General features: G+C 48.1%; 1 protein-coding gene and 1 pseudogene across 3 annotated transcripts; one reads left to right on the top strand and one right to left on the bottom strand.

The window, feature by feature from the left end:
- Positions 1 to 736: 736 nt before the first annotated feature.
- LOC119459717 (uncharacterized) lies at positions 737 to 2,051 on the top strand (annotated as a pseudogene).
- Positions 2,052 to 2,231: 180 nt separating this feature from the next.
- On the bottom strand, positions 2,232 to 24,275 carry LOC125946955 (uncharacterized). 3 transcript variants are annotated; one of them, XM_049671170.1, is made up of 3 exons: positions 4,224 to 4,584; positions 3,850 to 4,144; positions 2,232 to 2,346 (listed from the first exon to the last, which is right to left on the bottom strand). In XM_049671170.1, the coding sequence occupies exons 1-3, from the start codon at positions 4,330 to 4,332 to the stop codon at positions 2,259 to 2,261; spliced, it is 492 nt and encodes a 163-aa protein (XP_049527127.1). In that variant the 5' UTR covers positions 4,333 to 4,584; the 3' UTR covers positions 2,232 to 2,258. The 3 variants fall into 3 exon arrangements, 1 of the variants encoding a protein (XP_049527127.1); XR_007468018.1 differs by lacking the exons at positions 2,232 to 2,346; positions 4,224 to 4,584 and adding an exon at positions 24,207 to 24,275 and having other exon boundaries at positions 3,802 to 4,144; XR_007468017.1 differs by lacking the exon at positions 2,232 to 2,346 and having other exon boundaries at positions 3,802 to 4,173.
- Between the last annotated feature and the right edge of the window lie 258 nt (positions 24,276 to 24,533).

The following is a 24,533-nucleotide window of genomic DNA, read 5'->3' as shown; positions in this document are numbered from 1 at the left end:
GCGCGGTGCGACTCGGCGATGCCGCGCACATGTGCAACAGCGTGGGTTAGTTTTCGATAACTTGGTTTGGCTCGCCTATCGACTGAATAATGACGCCGGGGCCCAGCCAGCCATGATGTAGGTGCGTACTTTGGCAAAAAGGCAGTACAAGCATAAGAAAGGTCTAGTACAACAACGTAAACTTATTGTACCAGCTTTTTATTTTTAAAAGTGATAGAAAAGGTAAAAATATAGTGGTTAACCACAGTTGCACTCACTCTTGTGAAAGCAGAATGATGAGCGGCTTTCACAATTTGCAAGGTAGACCATCGGCATCGCTTTCACTTCTCAATGTTGCTGGGGGAGGACCTCTCAACTTTTTAGAGGCTTCTCAGATCGAAAAATTCTGCTTACAAAATATCCATGCACTTTTGGAAGTAACCGCTGCAAGTGTGAACACTACCGAGGGTGAGCTTTACGTTGCACCATAAAAAACTAGGTCCTTAAATATTGTTTGTCAGTCCCTTTAATGCCTCTCTCCTTTAGAAAGTTCTCGAACTCAGTGGAAACAAACTGTGGTACATTGTTGGAAGGTTTGTTCGATTCAGAAAAGGTGCACGGAACCGGAAACGAAAAGGTGCAGGCGGGGCCGACACGCGGTGCAGAAGTTCTCGGCACCTTGAGTGAGGTTGTAAGATGCAACCTATCAGCAGCGCCACTGCTAACATGTCAATCGAGTGTGTAGGTGCAAGCCTGTCTGCTGCTGATCTACAAAAGCCGCATGGGTAAGCACTAGCGCGACGACAGCAACGACAGCATGCGTGTCTAGAGGAGCCGTTTTATTTATCCTGTGCGGTCCACAAACCTGCTGACATGGACAACGAAATGGATGACCTCCACGTTGTTATGGAACTTATAGAATCTGAGAGCGAAGACGAGGAACTCGACGCAGTGTTGTGCCAAGTCGGTGCTGAACTTGTCCGTAGCGATCGCAATCGTATTCCAAGATACTACGAGGAAGTTGTGGCCAGGTATTTTGATTACGAGTTCAAGCGCCTTTTCCAGGTTCTCCAGAGACACATTTAAAACCCTTGCGGAGCGTTTCAAGTCGTCTGCCTTTTTCCCAACGCCTCGGGGAGGTAGCCCACAAATACCCGCGGAGAAAACGTGCCTGATTGCTTTGAGTTATTTGGGTACTCAGAACAGTATGTATAGAATTGCTGATACCTTTGATGTGTCTGAGTCATCAGTGTCTCTGTGCCTCAAAAGGGTTCTGGACTTCTTATTCAATATCAGCGAAGAAGTGATTGCTTGGCCTAGTGATCAAGAGCGGGCGAATATCAAAGCACGCTTTCTTGCTAGAAGCAACGGCAAAGGACCGAGAAACACCATAAGGTGTGTTGACGGCTGCCACATTGAAATCCCTCACCAGAAGGAGTCCCCAGCATCATACTACAACAGGAAAAAATTTCCTTCGATAGTTCTGCAAGGGATCTGCGACTCAAGCAGCCGTTTCATCGATGTTTTCGTTGGCTATCCCGGCTGCGCACACGACGCGCGCGTGCTGAAAGAAAGCCCCATCTATGGTGTAGCAGAGACTAAGTGTGCTAGCGACTACTTGCTGGGGGACGCGGCGTATCCGCTTCTCCCATGGCTGATGCCTCCGTATAAAGATAATAGGGCAACGTTTGAGCGCTATAAGCGGAATTTCAACAAGATACACAGCCAACAATGTGTGGCAATTGAGCATGCATTTGGCATTCTGAAACAGCGTTTCAGAAGGCTATATCTTGTAGACGCAGACTCAATCGACCAGTGTTGTCTCATTGTACTTGGATCATGCGTGCTACATAACTTGTGTAGCAGTAGCATTGACATGCTAGGTGACTGCGAAGACCCCCCCAGGGAGGACAACATCGAAAATGAAAATGACGGAGCCATCACAAGCACTGCAGCTATTAAGCAGATGTGCGAGCTTAGACGCCAGAATATTGCTGAGACACAGTGCTGAGAGTACACTTTTCTCAACGGAACTTTGCTTTCTGCCATATTCTGCCCACTATAATTTTGTTTTGGATGTTTTGCACTGTTCCAATCCTTGCACCTTCTGTTTGTGTCTGAGTTGTATAAATGCCAGAAAAGATTTGATGAAAACAAGGTGTTTATTTTCTTGCTTCATATGCGCTCCAGAAGGGCCATCTTCTGTTCATGTCGCGCTGCCCTATTTGTTTCTATTTGGTCCAGCTTTTGCAGCAGCTGCACCAAGGGCGGGTCCTTCTTCAGCTTGGCTCCACGTGGCTTAGCCCAACCACACTTGTGGTTGGGCTAAGCGCCGCTTCTGGGGCCTGCGTTGTATCCTGCAGCTCCCTGCAGCAAATGTATTGTTCGTTAGCAGAACTACACTTTAGAGAGACAGGCTTGCCTTGCGGCATGCCTATTGCTCCAGATTGGTATGATAAAAAATGAATTGTGCACAGCACATGACAGATACCACAACAATCAACAGACTAAAGTATGTCAATGAGACCACAGGGGCGGTATTCTGTAAGTCTACCTAGTGAACTGTCTATTTTGGCTGTCACTGATTGGCTGCTGCTTGACGTGCAGGAAGAAGACTGGCTGGCACCTTACTGCACATCAAGCAGCAGCCAATCAGCGACAGCTGAAATGGACAGTCCACTAGGTAGACTCTTACAGAATACCGCCCCAGTGCTTTGTGCATTCATTGGCACAAGACACTTGGGCAGTGTTAGTGCATGGGCCAAGAATGCAATAGCTGAAGAGATGGTAGTCGCTGTATGTTCAGTGCGGGCATTGAGGCTCTGCTTTCTGAAATAAATAGCCTGTAAGCACAGATTAAGTGGGCTATGTCATCACATACACTACACGCATGGCACTAGTTTTGACCACATACATTTTATTTTAAATAGGAAATGTTTATTACTAGTGACATCAGGTGACACACAGGATGCAACACAAAAGTTGCCACTTTTATATAACAATGCTCACCTCTCCCTGCTGTCTGGCACAATTTTTCACCCCTGTGCATATGTCACTACTGGACTTATGTGGTGCTGTTTTTCCATAAAGTCCTGCAGGTCTCTAAAAAGTTAAATGCAAGTGGCACCAGAAATTTAGTATACCAGTAAAACATGAATTTGTACAAGCAATACTTGGCATATTGTAACAACAACAGAGAAAGCAAGTTTCTACTTTTTAATTGCTTTTTATGCCCTTATGCATATGCCAGTGCAAACAGTGGCCAGTAGTGAGAAACATTGGTGTCGAACAAATCACTTAGCCAAATTGCACGCATGGCTTGGAGAAAGCATAACTGCGTACAACCGTGGTACAATTTCCTGTAATTGAACGATACACTACTAGAATAAGCTCTTCTCTGAAGCTCACACTCGTTAGCATTGCATGCTCAGACATTTTTTAATGCTTTAGTATAAAGTATTTCAGGGACTCGCCTGGAAACAGCCAGTTTTGTTACTAATTTAATGTACACCGCTGTGAGTAAAGCGTTCTTTCAATGGACGTGAATCATGTGCAACACAGACGTCAGGTGTTAGCTGAACTATGCACTAGCATACGAGATCATGAATAAAATAAAAGCAGCACTGCGAACTCACCCCTCAAAACTGCACTCGGCAGCTCCGCTTCCAGACTTGTTATTATTAATCCGAACTTTTTTATACGCCCTCTCCAGCGATTTCCACTTGTCGGTGACTTGAATCACCGTTATGGTGCATCCGAATTCTTCGTTCAATGCATCTGTTATAAACAGCATCAGCTGCTTTTTGTTCCTGCGCGCAGAACAATACAAAATGTAACGCAAATACAAACAAATAGAATGCTAAGCCTCACCTTAGTCCCCCCTTTTTCCCGATGCGGCCGAAATGCTCTTTATAGCATTCAATGAGAAACTTAGTTCTCCGGCCACTCCACAAAGCTTCTTCAGAATCGCAATGCGGAGACGGCATGGCTCCACACGGCACGACAGCTGCGGCAGCAGCTTCAGTGGTCGCTGGCGTGGCATCTCCGCATCGCGGAGTAGCGGCTTTCGGCAGCTCCGTATTTGTATGGCTGTTCTGCAGCTCCTTGTCCGAACAATCGGCGGCAAAACCGCTAGGTGTGCAGAGTACACGCACCCGTCTTCCATCTGCAAGAACAATGGAATAAATGTCGCCACTTCATACAAACCATGCTATTACGTTTACAGAGCATAATGGCAAATTTACCTGCTGTAGTGTACAGCTCGGCGTCTCCGTCATAGACTATCACGCCAAGTTCATCTACGATCGGGAACAATTGCGTGCGAACGCCGTCGATATCCACAAACATCGCCATAGTGTCGTCTGCACGCGTCTGCGATGGCGCTTCGTGGATCGTTCGTGCGGCTGCACCTCGTCGCAGCAAGGTTCAAAGGTGCGCTGCACCGCGACGACACCTAACCTCGCACCCCGTGCAATCGAGGACGAGAGTTCAGGGGGCGCCGCTGTACCTCGGAGAATCGAGGGTTTAGGTGCAGCGCACCGTGGATGGGTGCAGAAGGTGCAGAGAACCTTGGCTGAATCGAATACACCATATTGCAGCAGGAAAACCTTCACGACTGAAAATAGTAATAAGTGCTTGCATGATAGCCTTGGAGGTGACTGAAGACATGAAAGCAACTTCAGGCCACTTAGAATGATGCCACAGCTGTTGGCCTTCAACAAAAGTTCCCAATTTTCCTTGGTCAACAAACAATTCGTGCCCTCAACGAGCTCATTAGTCAACGCGCAGAGTAGGTCGACGTTCTGAGGTTCCACAACAATTTGCGGGCCTTACCACGTAGCTAGCTTTGTCCCTATAGTTTGTGGGGGGTCTTCCCCAACCCGTAGCGCGTGTAATCGCAGCTACGTAGGGTTCGGGCGAATAAGGCAACAAGCGAGTCAACTCAACAACATTTTATTGCTGTTGGCAATAAAACACACTTGCAGAGAGAAGTCTGCTCTGTATAATAAGTAATAAAATAGGCTTGCCTCGTTGCGTGTGGTAGTCACGCGAACGAGGTCACTCACGGGTTTCAGCGGGTAAATCCGTATGGGCAGGTATAGTCAAGCGAGGTCAGAGAGCCCCGAGGGGAGTGTCCTCCTCGCCCGCCGGATACGTTCCCTCTTCCCGCGCGGCACGCGCGTCGCGAGAGGCGAGCGAGAACCGGGAGACGGAACCGGGAGAGGGCAAAGTGCATTTCTCCCGTGTCCGCCCGGCTCCCGCAGCGCGCGGTGTGCGCGCACGAGATGTCCACCGGCTGCCGTCGCGGGCGCTCCGTGCGCCAGCGACGGGCGAGCGCCCGCGGGAGAAGGTGGCAGCGTGTGCTCCCCCACATCCTCCCCCCCTTAAGAAGGCCCTCGGACGCAAGAGATGTGGACGACTTTTAATCGGCAATCATGGCCCACAATTCGGCCTCCATGGCCAGCGGTGCCGCGTCGTCGCTCGGTACCTCCGATGCCACCGCCTCTCCTCCGGCGTCGGCTGCAGCCGCTGCAGCGACGGGCGAGCGCCCGCGGGAGAAGGTGGCAGCGTGTGCTTCCCCACAAGTTTTACCAAAAGCAGACAGCAATCTTAATGTGCCTAACGGCTTCATGAGACTTTGCGAAAGCAGATTCTTCCTTATGACAGTTATTTCATTCCTCGTGTCCAGAATCGCATCTGTGGATACATATCCGCATGAGATAGGAATTAACTGCAGTTTAGTCATGCCTTTATTTTTTTTATTTATTTTTATTTTATTTTATTTTCTAATACTGTTAGCCCTTCCGGGCTGTTACAGGGTGGGAAGGGTACATTCAATCAATACAGCACAGTTCCAGCTTTTTCAAAAGTTTCTAATGAACAAGTATTGTCAAATACTCGTCGGTCAAGGTTATTCCATTCTATAATTGTTTTAGGCAGAAACGAATATTTATAGACGTCAACTCTTGGCACGTAGGGCATAACTCACATTTGTGTTTCAGGACTTTTAGTTTTGCAGTAAGGACTGCATCAGGTATCTCACTTCCCATCTCGTGGGCTATCGCTACCTTTTGTGCCCTCTGTGTTGGCTTGATAGCCTTCTTTGATCGCTTTTCCTTATCACTAGACTTCGGGCAACCCTTAGCGAAATGGCCTGAGCTGTTGCATAAGTGGCACTTGAGAGCACCTTTCTTTACTCGGGTTGGCTCTTGCCCCGTCTCTGCCGCTGATGGTTTTGAGGTGTACCGTTTGCCTTTCGCTTGTTCAAACGTTCATTGCACTTTGTCAATCTCAGGTGGCTTAAGCCATCCCTTGCCTTCTCGTAGCCTCACATACTCGGGACCCTCACACAGACGGTCGATATATGCTTACGCTTAAAGAAATTCAGATTTTACCACTCACCCATAAGCACAGTGTAAGATATGTATTATTTAAGTGAGGACACTTTTTGGCTTGCTTGCAAGATGCGATCGACCAGATAAAGTAGAAACGGCGCGCAACCGTCAGCCCGGTGACGGCAGTAGATACCTATCGGCAGGACGAAATGAGACAGCGGAACTAAAAAGGTCTGCTCGATTTCGATCTGTTCAGGAGGCATTGTTCCAAATATATTTCCTGACACAACAGGCAGTAGGCTTTTCTTTGTTGAACAGATCTTGCAGCTTGAGGAGCAGTTGTGGACCATCTCCAGCTACTGAGGATCGCTTGGGTGACTGGACAAGATTCTTGATAGAAAGCATCCTATATATATATATATATATATATATATATATATATATATATATATAAAAGGAATTGCTGGACTGTTGGTTGTCCTCTTTCTCCAGCACTTACAGTGCTAAAAAATCTTTGAAACAACAAAATGCTTTGTTATTTACCTGGCAAGTGGGAAAATGCACTTGTTTACCTCTAATGGGTCCTTCCAAAGTTTCCCACCAGTACATAGTGAAACCCTGCTGCAAGAAGGTTCTTGACAAGGTATATTGTACTGAGAAGTTACTTCTAGAGCCTCGCATGTGGGATCGCTCAAAAAGCAGATCTACCTCTGCTTTTGCACTTTATGTGTAGTTGCAGCAGCTGTCTAGCCATGTGACTCTCTTTCAGTGTCTAAAGTAATATAGTTTTTAGCAAGAGAGGTATGTGTGAGGCCAAAAGCATAATTCTTGCAGCAATATGTTCAGCTTCGTTGTATTGCACATGCTTAGGCCCTCGAGAGTTCAAACAGTCAAATAATCGGTTCATTCTTCTGGTGAATTTGGATGCTGCTGCATTGATGGTGTCTGAGGCGTCGAACTGTTTTGTGCACACACGCATATATTTAGATTCAAAGTTAAAATCACAACTTTCCTGTCGTGGTATGGCCCTCTTTGATTTCTTGTTCTGCTCCTTGTCGCTCGGTAACGACACCTTTTCGGTCGTTCCCTTGTAGCTGGAACAACACCCCCAGCACACAGCACACGTTCGGCATTGTCGTCCCACTTCAGCTACACAATCCAGAACTCGAAAAAAATAGTGCAGCACATGCACAAAATGCACCATATCAATCAGCTCGTCTCACCGTGCAAACATTTCGGTACGCGAACGATGCCCTTCTTGGCACAGTGGCACTGCGTCGTGGCAGCTTCGAGTTACTTCATGTACAGTCGCAATCTTTTTGAGGGTGAACACGGGAGCGCGTGGCTTTCTATATCACCAGCGCCGTCAGACGGCAGCCACAATATCTGCGCGCATGCTCGGGGAGGGTAGGCTCCTTTCGTGCGCATTACGTCATCGTAGCGCGCGTCGTCTGCTAGCAGTTTTTTCCCCTCAATAGAAACCAAATTATGACAGAAAGCACGATTTTGATGCTTTTAATTCAGAACGTGGTGCTTCTTATGCTTGGTGTTATTGTAATTCAACTTTTCACTTTGTTTAGTTTTCCTTCTGCTGTGTTCTTATTGTACAACGAACAGGCAAGGGAACACAAACATCCGAACTTTTATTTGGTGCAAGTTCAACAAAAGATTTATCCGTTTAGAAGTGGTATTAGCAAGCCGGAATGATGTTAGTATTTTGTCATAGAACCCTTTGCGGAAACGACTGCTGCCATCCTAGAGGACAGTGACGCGTACAGCGCTGGCACAAAGTCATGATGCGCTCGAAGGTCCACCCATTCTTGTCGAACGGCTGCCCACAGCTTGTCTCCAGTCGTCGGGCAGACAGGTTTTCGCACCATGGCTGCTTTGATGTACCCTCATATATTTTTGCAGATGTTCATTTCAGCGCCTTTGGCCGGCCAGGAAAGCATGCTGATTCTGCGATTTTCTATATGTTCCTTGACAACTTTTTGCCGTGTGAACCGGCGCCAGGTCATGTTGAAACATAAAGTCGGCAAAAGACGCTGTGGGCGTAGGGCAGCAACACATTGTCCAAAATTTCTGTGCAGTATCGCTGCGATCTAAGGGCACCTTCTATTCGATGCAGAGGCCCGAGACCATGCCTTGACACCGCGCCCCACACGTTCACGCAGTTTCGGCCACTCGCGGCGACTCCCTGCACATTGGCTGGCTCGTAACTGCATGGAAATCGTATTTTTGACCATCCTTTGCAAAATCAAACGTGCATTAAGAAAAGTTTCTTACCGTGTGCCTCTGGTTCGCCAAACTCGCATCCGTCGGTCTTGGCGAGTTGTAACAGTCAACTCATCCGAGATCACTCGGCCCCAGTCATCTGCCATCCATGAGGCGTGTGCTTTGGCAAACTGGAGACGTGACTTCTTGTTCGAAGCAGCGACGACTGGCTTTCGTGCAGCTACAGAATTTCGCAGTCCAGCACTTCGGAGGCGTCGCCGGACCGCAGCAAGGTAAGCATGCACATCTGGCTGCTCCCGCACTTGCCTCGCGGACTGGAACGGGTTCTCGATGACAGCAGCTACCATAAGCGCGTCTTCATCATCCGTCGTTGCCTTTGGTCGACGCCTGTGGGGGCATCACAGAGTCGGCCTTCCTTGCTGAATGCCTGAATAATCCTGTTGACGGTCTTTAGCGGTCTGTGCACGAGAGAACTGATGGAGCAGTGTGAATATCCCGTGAAATCCCTCGGGAACGCGGGCCATGCTGAAATTCAGTTGCTGCTCTGACAGATGCGGTAATGTGCAAGAATATATATATGCTCCTCAAAGACGGAAGCCGCTTTTTGAATACGCCCACAAGTGTCATGTGCATGCGTGGCCTGGCTACAGATCAACAATGATCTTGAGAACGCCCACAAAACGTTACATATATTTTCAAGTTTATTGATGTATCATGGGGAGTGTAAGGAGAAGTTCAACATCGTCACCAATCCCGAACCGTACGGCTACCTTATTGCAGTATGCGCACAGCAGACGACACGCACTTATGTGCGTGACGCAATGCGCACGGCGGGAGAATTTGCGCACGCCGGACACACTGCGCATGAGCTATGCTGCTCGTTGCCGCCGCTGAACCGCGCTGCGAGCTAAGAAGGCCACGCGTTCCCGTGTTCACCCTCAAAAAGATTGCGACTGTACTTGTGTTGTAGTACACCCCAGCTGGTCAAAATTAATCCAGAACAATATTGTGGTTTTGGCACTAGAATTCAAATGAACAAAAAATATCTTTTGCACCCTCGCGCAGTTGTGCATTCAACACAGGTGACACCTAGACCTATAGTAGCTCAGGACTGTAGGCAGTCTGTTGCTGGCTTGTGCCTTTGCAAGCTTGCTTGTCACAGCGTTTCTGCTCGTGTGATCCTTGTGGAACGTGTGAAGCCTCCGATGATCTTTTTCGAGGCTTCGGTGCACTGTACTGCTGCTGGCACTGTAGCCCAGCTTCTTGGCTATTGCAGTATTGCTTCTCTTCACACCCTATAGTCGGATACAACTTTAGAAGACAGCGGCATTTGCCCCTCAAAGGCGGATGCACACGAGCCGGTACCAACAGGCGCACACTTCAGGTGACGTCATGAGCCGGACGGCCGGTGTCCCCGCCGACGGAGAACATGCCTAACATGGCCGCCCTCGCTTCGAACTGGGCCGAGTCGCGTCAGCTCTGTGCGTCTCCCTTCGTCAGAGTAAATTCGAATTGTTTGTGGTGGTCTGTCATGCCGGAAATATTATTGTGAGCTTATGATGCACAATTTGTGCCGCGTGCGTTTGTTCTGAGCCGTGAGCCGGCGAAGAAAGATTGCAGTGAACATCGGTGGCGCTGCGCTGCGCTTCGTGTGGAAACATGATCCCGCGGCGGCATACCGCTGCAAACAAACATCGTACGTGTTTGTTCCGTGGTGTTTTGTTTTGCTCCTAAGTGAAGTTACGACAAGGAGAGTTCGCCAAAGTCTGGTACCTACTGTGAGCGGCGGGTGTGTTTGTGTATTGTGCCCCTGCATTTCTCGTCGGACGTGGTGAAGTGATGGAGCAAAACCATTATCAGGATAAATGAGAAAAGCGTGCGCGGATGAAACCAACCTGCGAGTTTCTCAACAGAAAAGATTTGTGAAAGCAACCTCCAACGCAAAGATTCGTTGCTGCCAGCTCAGCGTGCAAATGACTGATCGTTGGCAGCAGTATGATAAGATAGCCGAGTGTCGAGCAGCGTCGTTCGAGTGTTGTGTAGCACCGTCGATTGATTGCTTTTCACCAATGCTAACAATCAGTGACTAATACCCCTGTCAGACGGCACATGTAATGCCATTTGTAGTAAATGACATTCATACCGAATGTCATTGCCGTCTTGGGTTCCCGTTCTACACGGGTAAACAAAATGGCATTCGCAATTGATGGCAATGTTTATCGGCAGGCTGCTATGATAACGAAACCCTACAATTCGTGCTTGTTGTTTACATCTTTTCACTATATTGTTAACAATACAATGGTAAACATTGGATGTTCATCTGAAAATATATTACATTTCGTTTCAACTTATCTATTTTGTAATTTTTTGCCAAGCCCCTGTCGTCGAGAGTACACAAGTCGCGCGTGAATGAGTTCGGGAAACTCATTCAACGGGCGAATGCCATTAGCAGTGAATGTCATTCACTATGCCCGTGTAGAAGCAACAAAAATGGCATTAACACGTAATCTCATTCGCTGCGAATGTCATTACACGTGCCGTGTGACAGGGGTATAATACCCCTGTCAGACGGCACATGTAATGCCATTTGTAGTAAATGACATTCATACCGAATGTCATTGCCGTCTTGGGTTCCCGTTCTACACGGGTAAACAAAATGGCATTCGCAATTGATGGCAATGTTTATCGGCAGGCACTCAGGACTAACATGCGCTGCTTGAGCGAATGTCATTGGATTGTTAACGGTCAGGCCTTTGGAAGCAGTGTTTGTTTCCTTAATGTCAGCCTGAATGGTAATATAAAATTATGACTGATACACTGGTGCCGTTGCAAGGGAGCTTGGCATGAATTCGCATCTCTGTATGGCTTAGAACTCTTCGCTCACTGCACGCGCCAGCTGTAGAAAGCCTGCTGTGACACAATCGCGCTTAAGCTGTGCTGTCAGCGCTGGACTTGCTTTCCCACAACACAGCTTTGCGCTTTGTCGTGATATGTCGCTACTAAAAAATTCCTATGACAGTGAAGGCAACAGAGCCAATATGTACATTAAAAAAAAGTACGACAAAGTAGGCACAGCTGCTTGTGAACTGACTCCTAATAGTTCTCCTAGTGTCTGCGTTAAATGCGTGTGCGTGTTTTCTTGGTGTGTTTTGCATATTTCTTATTTTGCCCTTTTTTGTATTTTATATCTTAGTTTTCGCGCTCGCGTTTGTGTTCATGTGTGTGAATATGTGAGTTCTTCCGTGCGTGTATGTATTTGTTCCTATTTCTATCCTTTTATTTTTGCATTTGTTCTTGTAAGCATGCTGCAGCCACGACTTTCGACAATTTCATTAACTCGTCTTATTCAAAGCACCAAGTCCTGTGAATAGCAGGGCTGGCCTCTTCGATGTCATTAAAGCCATTCTCTCTTGTCTACCTTGCCTCCTCAGTCTGTCACCTTGCTTTGTTTTCTCCTACTATTCTGACCTTGCTTCTTGTGCTGTTGCCGCAACGTGATTAACCAACTTGCACCAAAGAAAGTTCTATCAGCTGTGACAACAGAAACATTGACAGATACGAAATGTTAAAAGCATCACGTGGCTTGCACAGTTACTTCGTCTCTTTCCCCTGTTAATGTGTTTATGCATCAGTGCATATGGTAGCTTACCAGAAGTGCACATGGAACGGTGCCATATTGTGAAACAGCACCTTGCTATGTTGTTGCATTCAGTCTTAATAAACAGATGGTTTTGCTGCCCGTCACATGTAGTGGTACACATATAACATTGTGCAGTGGGGTATCATTTCCTGTCATGACGCTTTCATCATTACAAATGCAGTTTTTTAGTGAATGGAATCCAGCAAAGCAGTGCTGTGAGAGCTTTTGCAACTTTCACCATTTATTACTTTCCCAATATCACTGTCTGAATCTGTCCGTCACTTTGCCTACGGCTTGTAATGAACAAAGTGACTCACTAAAACACGTTCAACTTTACTGAGCATTTTTCCAGTACATAAATATGAAAACAAAAATGCTAGCAAAGTTAATCACGTTAATAATTGTGCTTGCATTCGCATTACTTGCTCGAGTCAGATTAACAAATTGAAAATTGGCTATGACAACACTTCAATTTTCAGTGCAGACTGCTAACGGAGCCATAAAGCGTGCTCCGACTAATTTCACTATGGGGCGCGTGAAACTCGACGGTGGCTGCCTGAATGAGCATTTTGGGCCTCACTAAGCTAATGATGTCTTATATTTGTTCTCTTAATCGCATTACTTGTGTGAGCCAGATAACAAAATAAACAATGCAACCACATGAATGTGCTTTGGCATTCAAGCTGCTCACTGTGGCAGTCAGTTTCGTGTTGTCTGCTGCTATTTCACCACCACTCGCTATGACATGACTGTGATTTCCAGTGCAGACTGCTAACAGAACCAGAAAGCGTGCTCTGACTGCTGCTATTTCACTATGGGGCGCGTCAAACTCGACGGTGGCTGCCCGAAAGAGCATTTTGAGCCCGCCAACGATAATCGGGGTTAACAATAGTGTTTCAATTCAGATATGCCAGCATTTAAATGTGTTTCTATGCCACTTCTTAAATCGAGCACAATGTGTGCAGGACGTTGCTTATCAGAATTGAGCTTCTCTTATAAGAAATATGCCATAAATGGAACTGGTTATTTATTTGAGAGGTCACGGAATGGATGGTTGGCTGTTGCGAACCCACCGGCAAAATTTTGGTAGCCCTAATAAGGGCTGTTCTTTTGTTAATAAGAAGCCTTTATGCTTCGTCGAGTGGCTCAATGCCCGACAGCTCGCAGTCGGAGTCGCTTTCTTCAGTGTCATCTTCACCCAGCTGGATGATGATGGGTTGAATGTGCTCACTCCCAGACGTGTCAAGTCTGAACTTTGCCTCCAAGTCCATCACATCTGAATGCTCTTCCTCCAGTCTTCCGCCGTTACCTGCTTGATTTTCTCCCTCAAGATGACGTCGACCGTGGACAGCTTGAAGTCTCTGTTGTCCGCAGCGATGCCATTTTTGACCTTGGCCTACACAAGCTCAATGGGATTAAATTCGCAGTGGTACGGCGGGAGCCTTAGTACAACCGGCCCTTACAGCTGTGTTGTCTATGATGTAGCTCAGAAAGCGTGACTTTACAGATGCCACCAGCTCAAGCATCTGCTTCTTTATCATCCTTTCACCGTAGGTGATGTTCTTGCTTGTGAGCCACTCCTGTATCATTTCCTTCTTCCAGGCCGTCATCGGCAATTTCTCTTCTCGCCGGCTATGGTAAGGTGCATTGTCTAAAACAATGACGCTACCAGCTGGAAACTTCTGCAGAACGTCATTGAACCAGCCCTCAAAGCGATTGCCATCCATTTCTTCGTGGTAGTCGCCTGTCTTTTGGCCTCTGAATACATCCAAGCAGCCGTCGACGAAACCATCCTCGCTGCCGATGTGCGTCACGATCAGGCGCTGACCTTTCCCAGAAGGTTGTTTTTGACCCGTCATCAGGCCATTTGCTCGAGCGAACAGGCGTCCGCGCTTCTGCACCATGGTGTCTGTCCACACGATCGACCGAGTGTGTCCCGCCGTCACCCATGTCTCGTCCAGGTAGATCTTTCAGCCTTCCGCCCGGTAGCGCTCCACGTCACGGTGGTAGCGATTCCGCCAATCGGTGATGTCATCCCGGTCGATAAGCAGAGAGTTGCGGCTTCTCTTTTCGTGCTTGAAGCCGATCTTGGCAAGCAGGCGACGCACAGTACACCGCCTTAGTGATGGTAGTTCCATACGCTCCGAGAACTCGGTAGTTATCTTCTCGACCGTTGGTATCTCGTTGCGGCAAAAGAAATCGTGCACACATGATCTCAGCGCGCACAACGTGAAGCTGTCAAACTTCGCGCTGCGTCTCCTCTTCTCCACATTGCGTGGACGCTTTCGCAAGGGCGTCGTCAGTTTGCCACCCGAAAAATGTGAAGCTTTAGCTTCCTCCCTCACCCTGAACACAGTCCTTTCGCTGACACCAAGCATGTCGGCGACAAACTTGCTCGTGTCCTCCACGCTGCGTTCAGGCTGCCTGTTACGCCAAAACGTGTAGCAGTGGAAGATTATGTTGCATGAATCGCTGTTCAGGATGTGGCCGCTCTTGTTCTTGCCGAGGCTCCTTGGTGGTGTGGTCATCGAAGCGACACAAGGCTCGTTCAGCAACAAAGGATCGCGTTCCGATGTCACCTCGCTCGGCTCCATGGCGGAAAACTGGCACGGATCGTGCGCGAACTCGCGAGGTCTCAGGTTCGCAACCGCGGAAAAAAAGAAAAAAAATATTAATTAAAAATAAGCCCAACACATTTAAAAAATAAGGTTGTGCAAACACACAAAAAGTACATATGAATCTTATGCTATTAAGCCAGCGACTGCTACGCCGGGTGCCGTCGATCTTGCTCCGTAGTAGACGACGCACAGCGTTGTAGAAGGCACGGAGTTATTTTTCTCTCGCGATCCGGCATGTGCGGTAGCATTTCCATCATGATAGTTTTACCAAACCACTCGTCAAGATACGCAAATCTTTATACCGACAAATACGCGTTTTAGAAGCAGTCACAATTTTTTGAGTGGGACTATTTCTTTATTCGCGGAGGAATTGGCTGCTGCGCTTCGGTCAACTGGGCGGGGCCTCCTCCTGTCTTCTAAAGTTGTACCCGACTATAGTTAAATCGGCTGATGGCTTCAGCCACTGCAGTCTGGACACTGTGCAGTGTTGCCAAGTCCGAGGGTCCGAGTGGCCATGAAGGTTCCATGGCCGGTGCCGGGAGGAGAGGTCCAGAGAGATGAGAAAAGCGTTTTATATACAAAGGTACATGATATTTTACACGAAGGGCTCCATAATTCTTGGAGCCGTCTACATGCTAACGTCTTTGCATGTCCGAGCCCCCATACAACACTCAAGCCCCTCTTTTTATCAGTTAATTTCCTCCTTTCATTCGTCAAAGGATTTCATTGCAGTCCTTCTCGGCCAATCACAGTTATCGACCGTTTGCAAAATCCCGCCCATCGTGTGGCACCGTTCTGCCGGGCTCTGCCTCCAATGTTACCCGGTCGCCCCCCGCATACCAAACAACTGGTGCTAACTTGGGAACCAAATGTCAGCGCTGTTCCCATGGAAATGCTTGACATTGGCACCTTGCAAGAATTTGTGGGCTCTCCATCAAGGTCAGCTTATCAGGTGGTCAGGATACTGGAGGGCGGTGTTTGTTGACGCCTCGCCCGTCAGCTCTGGGGCGGTCGAACAGCCGAAGATAAGAACATAATGGCTTGACCATTAGTCTCGGGTGACGCTTATTTAGTCGCCAGCTCCCGGGCCTCGAGAAAACGACGAAGCGGGAACAGCACTCCACAGCTGCACGTCTGCCGGTGAAGCATTCCTTGTCACGAGGGACTGCCAGGCACAACAGCGATGCATGCTTAGTCTTTGGGGCTTGATCTCAGATCATGGAATGCATGCTCTCACTGGAATTTTAAGTCATGCCGGCGCTGCATGGCTCCAAGAGGGCTTCCTCATTCAGCTGCTTGAAGACTGGTTCCAAAGCTTCGCGCATGAAGTTGGGCAGGCTGATTTTGTGTGCTGGGGTTTTCTCGCCCTTTGCCACAGTCCAATTGTAGATGCACCAGGATTCTAGCCCTTCGGGGCAGAGGTCGTGCTTGGGGCCATCATCAGTTGACATATGGTGCACTGTAGCCTCAACTGCCCTCTTCATGCCTGGAACGTTATTCTTGTGACTCCTCAGGGCCCAGCCATAGTAATTTGTAATTTTATTGATCCTGTCCTAGGTCAGCCATCCCTTTCTTCGAAGTGGCTCACATTGGGCCTTCTTTCTATCAACCAGCCCACGCAAGGCTGTTCCCATGCCCTTGTGCATGTGATTGATGCAGTCTTTCTTGTCTACCTTGAACCGTACACAGCTTGCTAGGTCAAGGCGTGGAATGTCCTGCTGTCACCATTAGGGAGCATCGTCATGTAACACAGCTTGTACTTGTCGAGGGATTTCTGGAACATGAGCAATTAAGCTTGCACCTCCGTTTGCCCGGCATTGCAGTCAGTGCTTTTCTGGCACCCTGGAACATGTTTTGCGTGTCAAGCCACGTACCCTTGCTCATTCAGTTTTGGACCATGTGAGCAGCCCAAGCAAAAGTTGGACAGCACGATGTGGTCCACGACGAGCCCAGTGTACATCTAAATGATGCACCCAACAGCAACATGTGAACTGTGGCCGCGTGTCAGTCAGGTTCCATCATATATCACATCTATTTTCTCTGGTTAGTTACCTAAGTCATCGTAAAGCTTCTTGAATTGGGCCTCACTTGCGGCCTCATAATCTTTTGCAGCACTGCTGCACGCTTGAACCATCATGTTCATATGGCTCTGCTGGGTCTTGTGGTGTAAGCCACAATCATCGCAGCAAAGAAGTCGGAGAGGGCGGTACTCCCTTACCAATGCTCTGCATGGCCTTCATCCTCGGACGTTCTTTTTGAACGGCGTTATCGTACTGTCACTGATCACTCTTGGGGAAGAAAATCGCTCTTTGCTCATGCCAGAGGTGGAGTACTCCAGCACAAGCTTGGCACAGAGCCTGCACTCTTTGGGGATACATGGGCTCTGTCAGAACTCCTTGGCCGGGGTCCTCGAAAGCATCACTCCTTTCTTGCCACACCCACGACACAGTATGAGTCCAAGAAACTCGTGTACCACGGATAAAACCACGATTGCAAATTCAGTTCCGCTGTTGTTGACGTCCTCTTTTGTGTTGTTGTCCAGCAGCTTGAACTTTTCCTTCGTTGCAGACTGCGATGCCAGGTGCATTTTTGTGTTACTGGCGATCGCTGCACGCTCACTGCTGTCTTCAGTTGTGAAGAAAGCAGTGGCTACATGATACAAGCAGAGAGTCGACTGTGCACCATGAAACGCTGTATTACTCTGTCTCAAAGCATATAGATGGTTATAAAATGCAGGATTCCAGGGGGAGAAACGCCTGCAGTCAGCAAAAGGACTAGACTTAGCGGATGAGGCTGCAGGTATGCGGACTATCTCCAACATGTCTTCGGTCTCCTTATTTTCAGGTCGAAGAGTGACGCACCTTTCTCAGGGACGAAAAACTTGAGGCTTGTTGAGTCGCCTTGATAACGTACGGTCGCGTTGAAATAGCCCAAGTTGCAGATGGCTTGCTACGAATAGTTATGGATGACAAGATGCTATTGTAGCAGTTGAACACGGGGAAAGTTTCCCTAGAAGTCGTTAACGTTCATGAGGGACACAACTGCACCGGTGTCAATGAGCATGTTGATCTCCACCTGCATGGGTAGACGCATCATAAATACAGCATTTACGAAATTTTCCATGTTGGTCGTGGTCACTGTATTCGCAATGGTCCTCTCACCTGAAGTCAGCGTTGTGACCACTTCAGGCAAATAGCACATACTCTGGAAGTGTCCGCGCTTGTCTCATCTTGTGCAACGCCGACGGCGCACAGGGCAGCCAGGGAAATTCGTCCAATGCTGTGGAGAGCCGCAGCGAAAGCAGGCATTTGGCCGCATCGAAGACGGTCCCACCTGCTTGGAGGAGTAGGCGCTTAGGAAATCTCTCTCCTTATGCTCACTTCCTGTGGCTGCCAAGTTCGTGGTGGCTGGAAGAAGGGGGATGGACACCAGCTTCGACACCCACTTGAGGGACCCGCTTACTGCGTCCGCCATGTAAAGGCTTGCGTCGCTGTGTGACCTTGTCTACTTGCAGCGCTTCCAACTGCTGCAAGGTGTGCTCGATGTGTTATTCTTCCTTGGCGTAAGTAATGGCTTTACGCACGGTAAACTCCGAGCGCATTTCAAAAAACTTCTGCCGCAGCTTTGATCAGGCAATACCAGAAATTACCAGGTCTTGCATCATGGCCTCGATGCCTGTTCCAAAGCCCCACTACGGGGCTAGTCGATCAGTGGCCAAAATAAATTGCTCTGTGGTCTTGTCCGCTTGCTGCCGACGCTGCTTAAATTGTGCTCTTAAGCATATTTTGTTTGCCTTCGGCATGAAGGATCTGTCGAGTAGCTCGAGGGCTTGCTTGTAAGAATTGGGTGCTTTGGCATCTCCTGTTCCTCGGTCGGAGCTGAGCCACGTCTTCGGCTTGGAAGCAGACGCTGACACCTTCCACTCCAAACGCACTCAAAAGGAGTGCCTTCTTGTGCTCCGGTGTTAGCGTCTCTGGCGCCGCGTCAATGTAGATTTGCATGACGTGACGCCATATTGCCCAAGGAATTGCTGGAATGCCAGGGCACTGCAAGAATGGTGGTAGAGGAATCGCTGCGTTGGAAAGCACTGAGGAAAGGACGTCCGTGGTATCAGAATTGGCCAGCAGCAAGGTTGGATGGGTACAGGCTGGCCTGATGGAGGTCAATTATCCTCGTCGCCATTGTAGTGTCTTGCGTAGCCGTAGACCAAGGAGCACACCAAAGGCGGCTCGAAGAAAGATGCAGACACAGTCGCAGAGTAAAAATGGAGCATGGCCGGCGTTTATTACCTCATCTTATATACGCCTTGGCGCCGATGGGAGCGCTCTCTGAAGGCGGGTTCCTCGGTGAGCAACCGAAACCAAACCGAAATACCACACTTTTCCTTTTCAATTTTTGGTTGGGACGTCGGTTACGAAGCTCTCTAGGGGGGTTTTAAAGGTTCTCACCACATCCATTTACCTATCTAACTCTTGAAAGGGGCTGGTGAAGCGGGGTGAGGTGTGACAGGGCGCTGTAGGAGCTGGGAGTCGTGGCCTCTGAGTCCGACGTCAAACTGCGGGTCGCTTTGTAGCCTACGCCACCGGTGCGTCTCGGAACGGGTAGCTGGCCTACGCTACCGTGGCATCACACGGAGGCTAAGTGGGCCCATGCCTTCGTCCGAGCAGAGTTGACAAGGAGGGTTGCTTCTTTCGTGATGAGTACGAGGTCGAGAGGTAGGGTAAACGGAACAGGGGGTTTATTTACATTGGAAAGGCAAACTTATTTACAGGACATGGGGATACACATACTGGCCGGAGTACGAAGCACAGTACATTGTTCTCTTAGCATGAGCTACATGGAGCTGATGGGAGAGTCCCTGCTACATCTCGGGGCAGATGGGAGAGCACTCGGTGAGCCGCAAACGTCCGCTTAAAAGCCCTCTGGACCCCCTAGATCCCTAGGCCAGGGGAACGCTGCGGTCCCACCTTCCTCCAATCTGAGCGTCGGGAGTCACCGAAGGGGGAGGGTGCACATAATCCCCCGGCGCCTTTGTTCCCTGAACACATTCGGAGAAGTGCCCTCGGGCACAGACTGCTCACTCCCCCACAGAAAGGAGGGGACGCTCGTAGACAGGCGGCTTTGCGCTTGACTCGATCTGGGGCTTGTGGGTTCCCGGGATGGGCCAGCCATCGAGGGGTTTGTCTGGAGAACGGCCTTGGCGGCTAGCAGGTTGGTCGAGTGGCCGTGAGAAAGAGTCGTAGAAGCTACCCTTTTCCGAGAGTTTCTGAAATGCTCCTAGCGTCATGGTCGCGCCCGGGTGACATCTAGTAACCACGTATTCTTTGAAACGTGTCTAGGCATCATGTCCCCGTTGATCTTTCCCGTGTGACGTTTTTCAGCTTCCCGAAGCGATTCGTCAAAGGCAATGAGGAGATACTCTAAGTTCGCGGCCCCTGCTGGTCACCAAACGTAACAGCGTGCTGCACCTTTCCCTTTCTTTCGTTCTGTAGGACATTTCGGACTGTAGGACATTGTAGGAGAAACCGGCAGCCACCTTAGGCGACTGCCCATTTCTCCTACAGAACGAAATGTCCCTGGCAAGCATTGACGCAAGGGCTTCATAGTGTACAGCGTCTGCTGTAAAGTCATCCATTGAGACCAATTTCTGAACTCTGTACATTTCATCTATCAAATGCCATCACCAGTGTATAGGAGTATTACACAAATTGGCATGTGCAAACGTGACCCTTCTCTGGATCGCACCGCACCAGCAGAGCGGCAGTCGCTCACTAGCACTTTCGCAGCAGCCGTAACAGAACTTTGCCCCTAACCTGTGGTTCACAGTCAGTAATGACCATGGCGGGTTCAGGCCAGGGGGACAGTGCGAGTCTTTAACTTATGCGTTTATTCATCTTAGTTTTATACACCAAGGATGGCACCAACAACAGACACAAACCACAACGGCCGAGTGGTCAGCACGGCCGAGACGAAAACCGCAAAATGGGGGAATGCATCGGGGGAACTGTGCTTCTACCAAGCGGTGGAAAGGAAGTCTTCCTGGTTCAAAGAAAGCGGAAGGAGGAAACGGGGTGCCTTGACTGCGGCGTTGCAGCCATTCGTGAAAAACTGCAGGAGCAGTGAAAGTGGCTTTATCATGCATTTGTCCATGCACGATAAAGCGCCAGATTATTAGGCTGTCAGGCACAGGCGCTCTCTGGAGCCGTGGACCGAGCGCCAGCATCCATTCAGCATAAAAGGTTGAAGAGCTGAGAAGGCTAGCTGCTCTCTATAGCTCTGATCCTGAAGTGCTAGTTGTGCACTTCTGTGCACAATAGATTGATTCTTGTACACTGTAGAGGGGCAATTCCTCCAAGGCACTAACAACTGATGAATGTAGTGCCTGAATGTGAGCTGACATATATGCACTTCAGATGTACCAATAATTCTGGGTGCAGCAATCCATAGGCAAACAGTGCACCAATCCCTAGGCAAGCAGTGGTCATGTTTATGGGCCATATGCAGTGCTATGCGATACAGAGTTCAAATTTGTAGGAAACAGGGGCCATGTTCATAGGTCATGTGCAAGTCATAATTTCCATTCTCGGCTAGTTCGGTTGACTGTTGTAACAGTTCCCGATTGGTCTGCACAGTGAGTCGCATAGATTCTCAAGACGCAGCCGAGTAACGTTGCGCGGTGTTATGTGCCACTTCGAAACTTCTGGTAATGCACTAGGAAACGCAGCGACTCGCCAAGGTTTCATGGCATTGAAACTGAATGCTTAAAAGTATGTGGATAAGCAGCTTTCTTTTGTTTTTTTAATAAAACGCAACAGTGACAACACATGTAAAGAAAAAATTAACTCTCGAAGCCAACGGAGCCCACATAGCCATTTGCACTTGCTTCAATGCACGGCCATGTTCACCGTTCTCCTGTTGGTGGATGGTGCAGCTGTCCCAAACCACTAGCACTCTCAGCGAGAAATGCAGCAACTGTAAACTCTGTTTTCACGCGCTATACTTAGATGACAGCACGACTTGGCAGACGCCCCTTTGTGTGTTTTATTGAGCAGGCGTGGCAAGGGCTTTTAAAATTTTCCCTATCGCCTGGTGTTTCGCCTTGCGCAGCACACATGTGGGTGGTGAAGGCTGAAGTGCTAAACTGACAATGGTCTGCGAAATGTCCCCACGCTTTCTGCAAAGTGCTTACACCGGTAGCCTTGTCCTTCTAAAGTCGGGCTTCATGAAAGGCAGTGCCTTGACTCGTATAGTGAACGAGAAATTTGCCATCTTCACTCCCAGCTTTAACATTGCTGTAGGATCTTTCTGCTAATAAATTCTCTCTCTCACAACCTTTTTCAGTTTAGCATACTGACCACTGTGTATCACTCTCCTTGTGTCGGCACACATTTTTTGTAGCCGGTCTGATGCACAATGCACAACAGTACTGCTGGAGCAGGCGTTGCCATAGTATTTTCCTGAATGTTACTGTCAAAGTTTATATTGTGAGACTTGTTGTTATGGCTACATGATGATGACTAAAGTTATTACTTTAGTCAGAGCAGTGTTGATTAGAAGTGCCCGTAACAACTACATGGGAATGTTGCACACCTTCTAGGGCTACTTGGTTTCACTTGACACCCAAAAAAGGATAGAATGCATGTGCACAGGAGCTAACTGCCATCACTCTTTGCTAGTATGATACATTTTAGAATGTATGTGAACTTCTGCAGTGTGCTTCTATCACCGAACTTTGAAATGGGTGCTAGGAAGGGTACTGTCAAGTGTCTTGTCATGGTCAACTGAAGACTGCTACTTAGTGCAGACACTTGGTCAGATCCTTTCTCAAAAATGAGTTTTCAGGTATATTGCGGTATCATAAGCCACTTAGGTTGTTGTTACATCCAGGGCCGGTGTATTGTAGCGATGCCTTATGCCTTATTCTATACTAGTCTTATCATCCATCGCTCACGGCCGGCTGATCCTGTTGATAACGTGAGCGGACCGTCGCTCTGATCACTGACCAAGCGCGAAAAGGCATTAGCATTGGAAAGGCATTGCTAGAAAATACCGGCCCTGAAGTGGTGCTTTATAATGAACAGGCAAGATTCTGTTACCCATGTAATTTGCATGTTATCCCAATGCAACCATGTAATCTTCACTGGTGTGTCAACCAAGGTTGACGGTATTGATGGTAAGAAATGACGGGCATGACAAACATGTGGCTTTAACACGCATGTTTATAAAATGCTGATAAATCCAGGAAAGTCACTTGAAACCAGTTTCACAGCTTCTTAACCCTTCAAGTAAGTGCCAGCAAAAAAATTCAAGAAATGCGTTCATAAAATTACCTTTTCTTTAAACAAGCTTTGGAGATTCGAAATATATGACATGGGGTAGTAAATTCACAACTTGTGTCTGCAAATTTACAAATGTAAACTGAGGCGCTGGCAGAATTGGTCTGTCCGCCCAACTTCATATCAAAAGTATCGTCATAGTTGGCAACATCAGTCACTGGTTGTGTCTATAGCGCTGAAAACAGTGCCATCATTGTCAGTGCTTTCATGCAGAATGAAATCGTCTTTGGAGCTTGACGACTGAAATGAAAGCCACACTTTCGTGAAGAGCACAGCAACATCTGACTGGCAGCTGCTCTTTTTAATATTTCAGGTGTAGTCCGTGACAACCTAAAAATTACTAGGCTATATGTACACTGTCCAACTCGCACTATTTGCATAGATGCACCAGCCAATCAGGTTCACTGATTTGTGTGGCGTCAAGTGGTTTCGCGTGTTTGAATCAACTCTTCACCCTACAGTAATTTTCACCGTCTTTGTGTCGCTCGTGTCAGGATGAAACTTGAACGTCTAGGGAAAATTTGACGGGTGATCGTGATATTACTGCTCAGTCATAGCTAACATTTTAACTTCTAAAAACTAGCTTTTGTTTTCCAATTAGCCTAGCCTTTACATTAGCAGAGCAAAGTAATTAAACCATTCGCTGCCGCCCGCCGCGTGCGGGCCATCCATATTGCACATTTTTTCACCGAAAGCGTGCTTGTGTGCTACATGCTCACATTTCTTTGCGTCGTGACGTCCTAAGCAAAATATTTGCTGGAAACATAAAAATACATTCATTTACATTTGAGAAACATTCACATTTTATTCTGTGAAGTTTTTGAAGTCACAGGCGTTTCACAGTTTAAAAAATTTTGAAGCACTCTTACCCTTTTCAGGGTTAACCAACTTTTTGCCTGGCTGTTGATCGTTGGCAAGATAAGACACCGAGCCCTCAATACAATGCATATTTCTTATTTACATCCTAAGTTAGTTTGTTTTCCAGATTCATGATTCAGTTATGATAACAGCATACAGAATATTTATGTCCTTCATGTAAAATGACACCAAAGGATCTACCAACCTGGAGCATCTCGCCCTGTTCGAGGCTGCAGGCGCACTGCGACGACATGGTTGTGAGGGTGTCCACCCGTCGTGGTCACTGTCCACGTGGTGGTCGCACAGGAACGCTGCAACACTGAAAGCATGCAGCATTTTCTACAGTTGCATTGCATTTTATGCTATGCATAAAAGTGGCCATGGCCATGTTGTGGCTTATTGGGCTAGTTCATTAAAATACGAGAGCTTATTTTCTCTAACAGCTTGAGGATCAATAACTTACCAGGTGCAGCGGCCACCCTTTCCGTGCCTGATGCGCTGCCCGGTGGATCCTCTACCGCTGTAGAGTAAA

The sequence above is a fragment of the Dermacentor silvarum genome, chromosome 7 (assembly GCF_013339745.2).
Source record: "Dermacentor silvarum isolate Dsil-2018 chromosome 7, BIME_Dsil_1.4, whole genome shotgun sequence".
NCBI classification, from domain to species: domain Eukaryota; kingdom Metazoa; phylum Arthropoda; class Arachnida; order Ixodida; family Ixodidae; genus Dermacentor; species Dermacentor silvarum.
The sequence above is the reverse complement of the archived record's forward strand: the minus strand, read 5'-3'. Positions and strand labels throughout refer to the sequence as shown.

Excerpts from the sequence above, each read along its gene's own strand:
- LOC125946955 (XM_049671170.1), bottom strand. The coding sequence starts at position 4,332 with ATGGCGATGTTTGTGGATATCGACGGCGTTCGCACGCAATTGTTCCCG. Across the intron at positions 4,145-4,223 it reads CGAGCTGTACACTACAGCAG|ATGGAAGACGGGTGCGTGTA; the intron begins GTAAATTTGCCA and ends TTGTTCTTGCAG. Across the intron at positions 2,347-3,849 it reads GGGAAAAAGGGGGGACTAAG|GGAGCTGCAGGATACAACGC; the intron begins GTGAGGCTTAGC and ends CATTTGCTGCAG.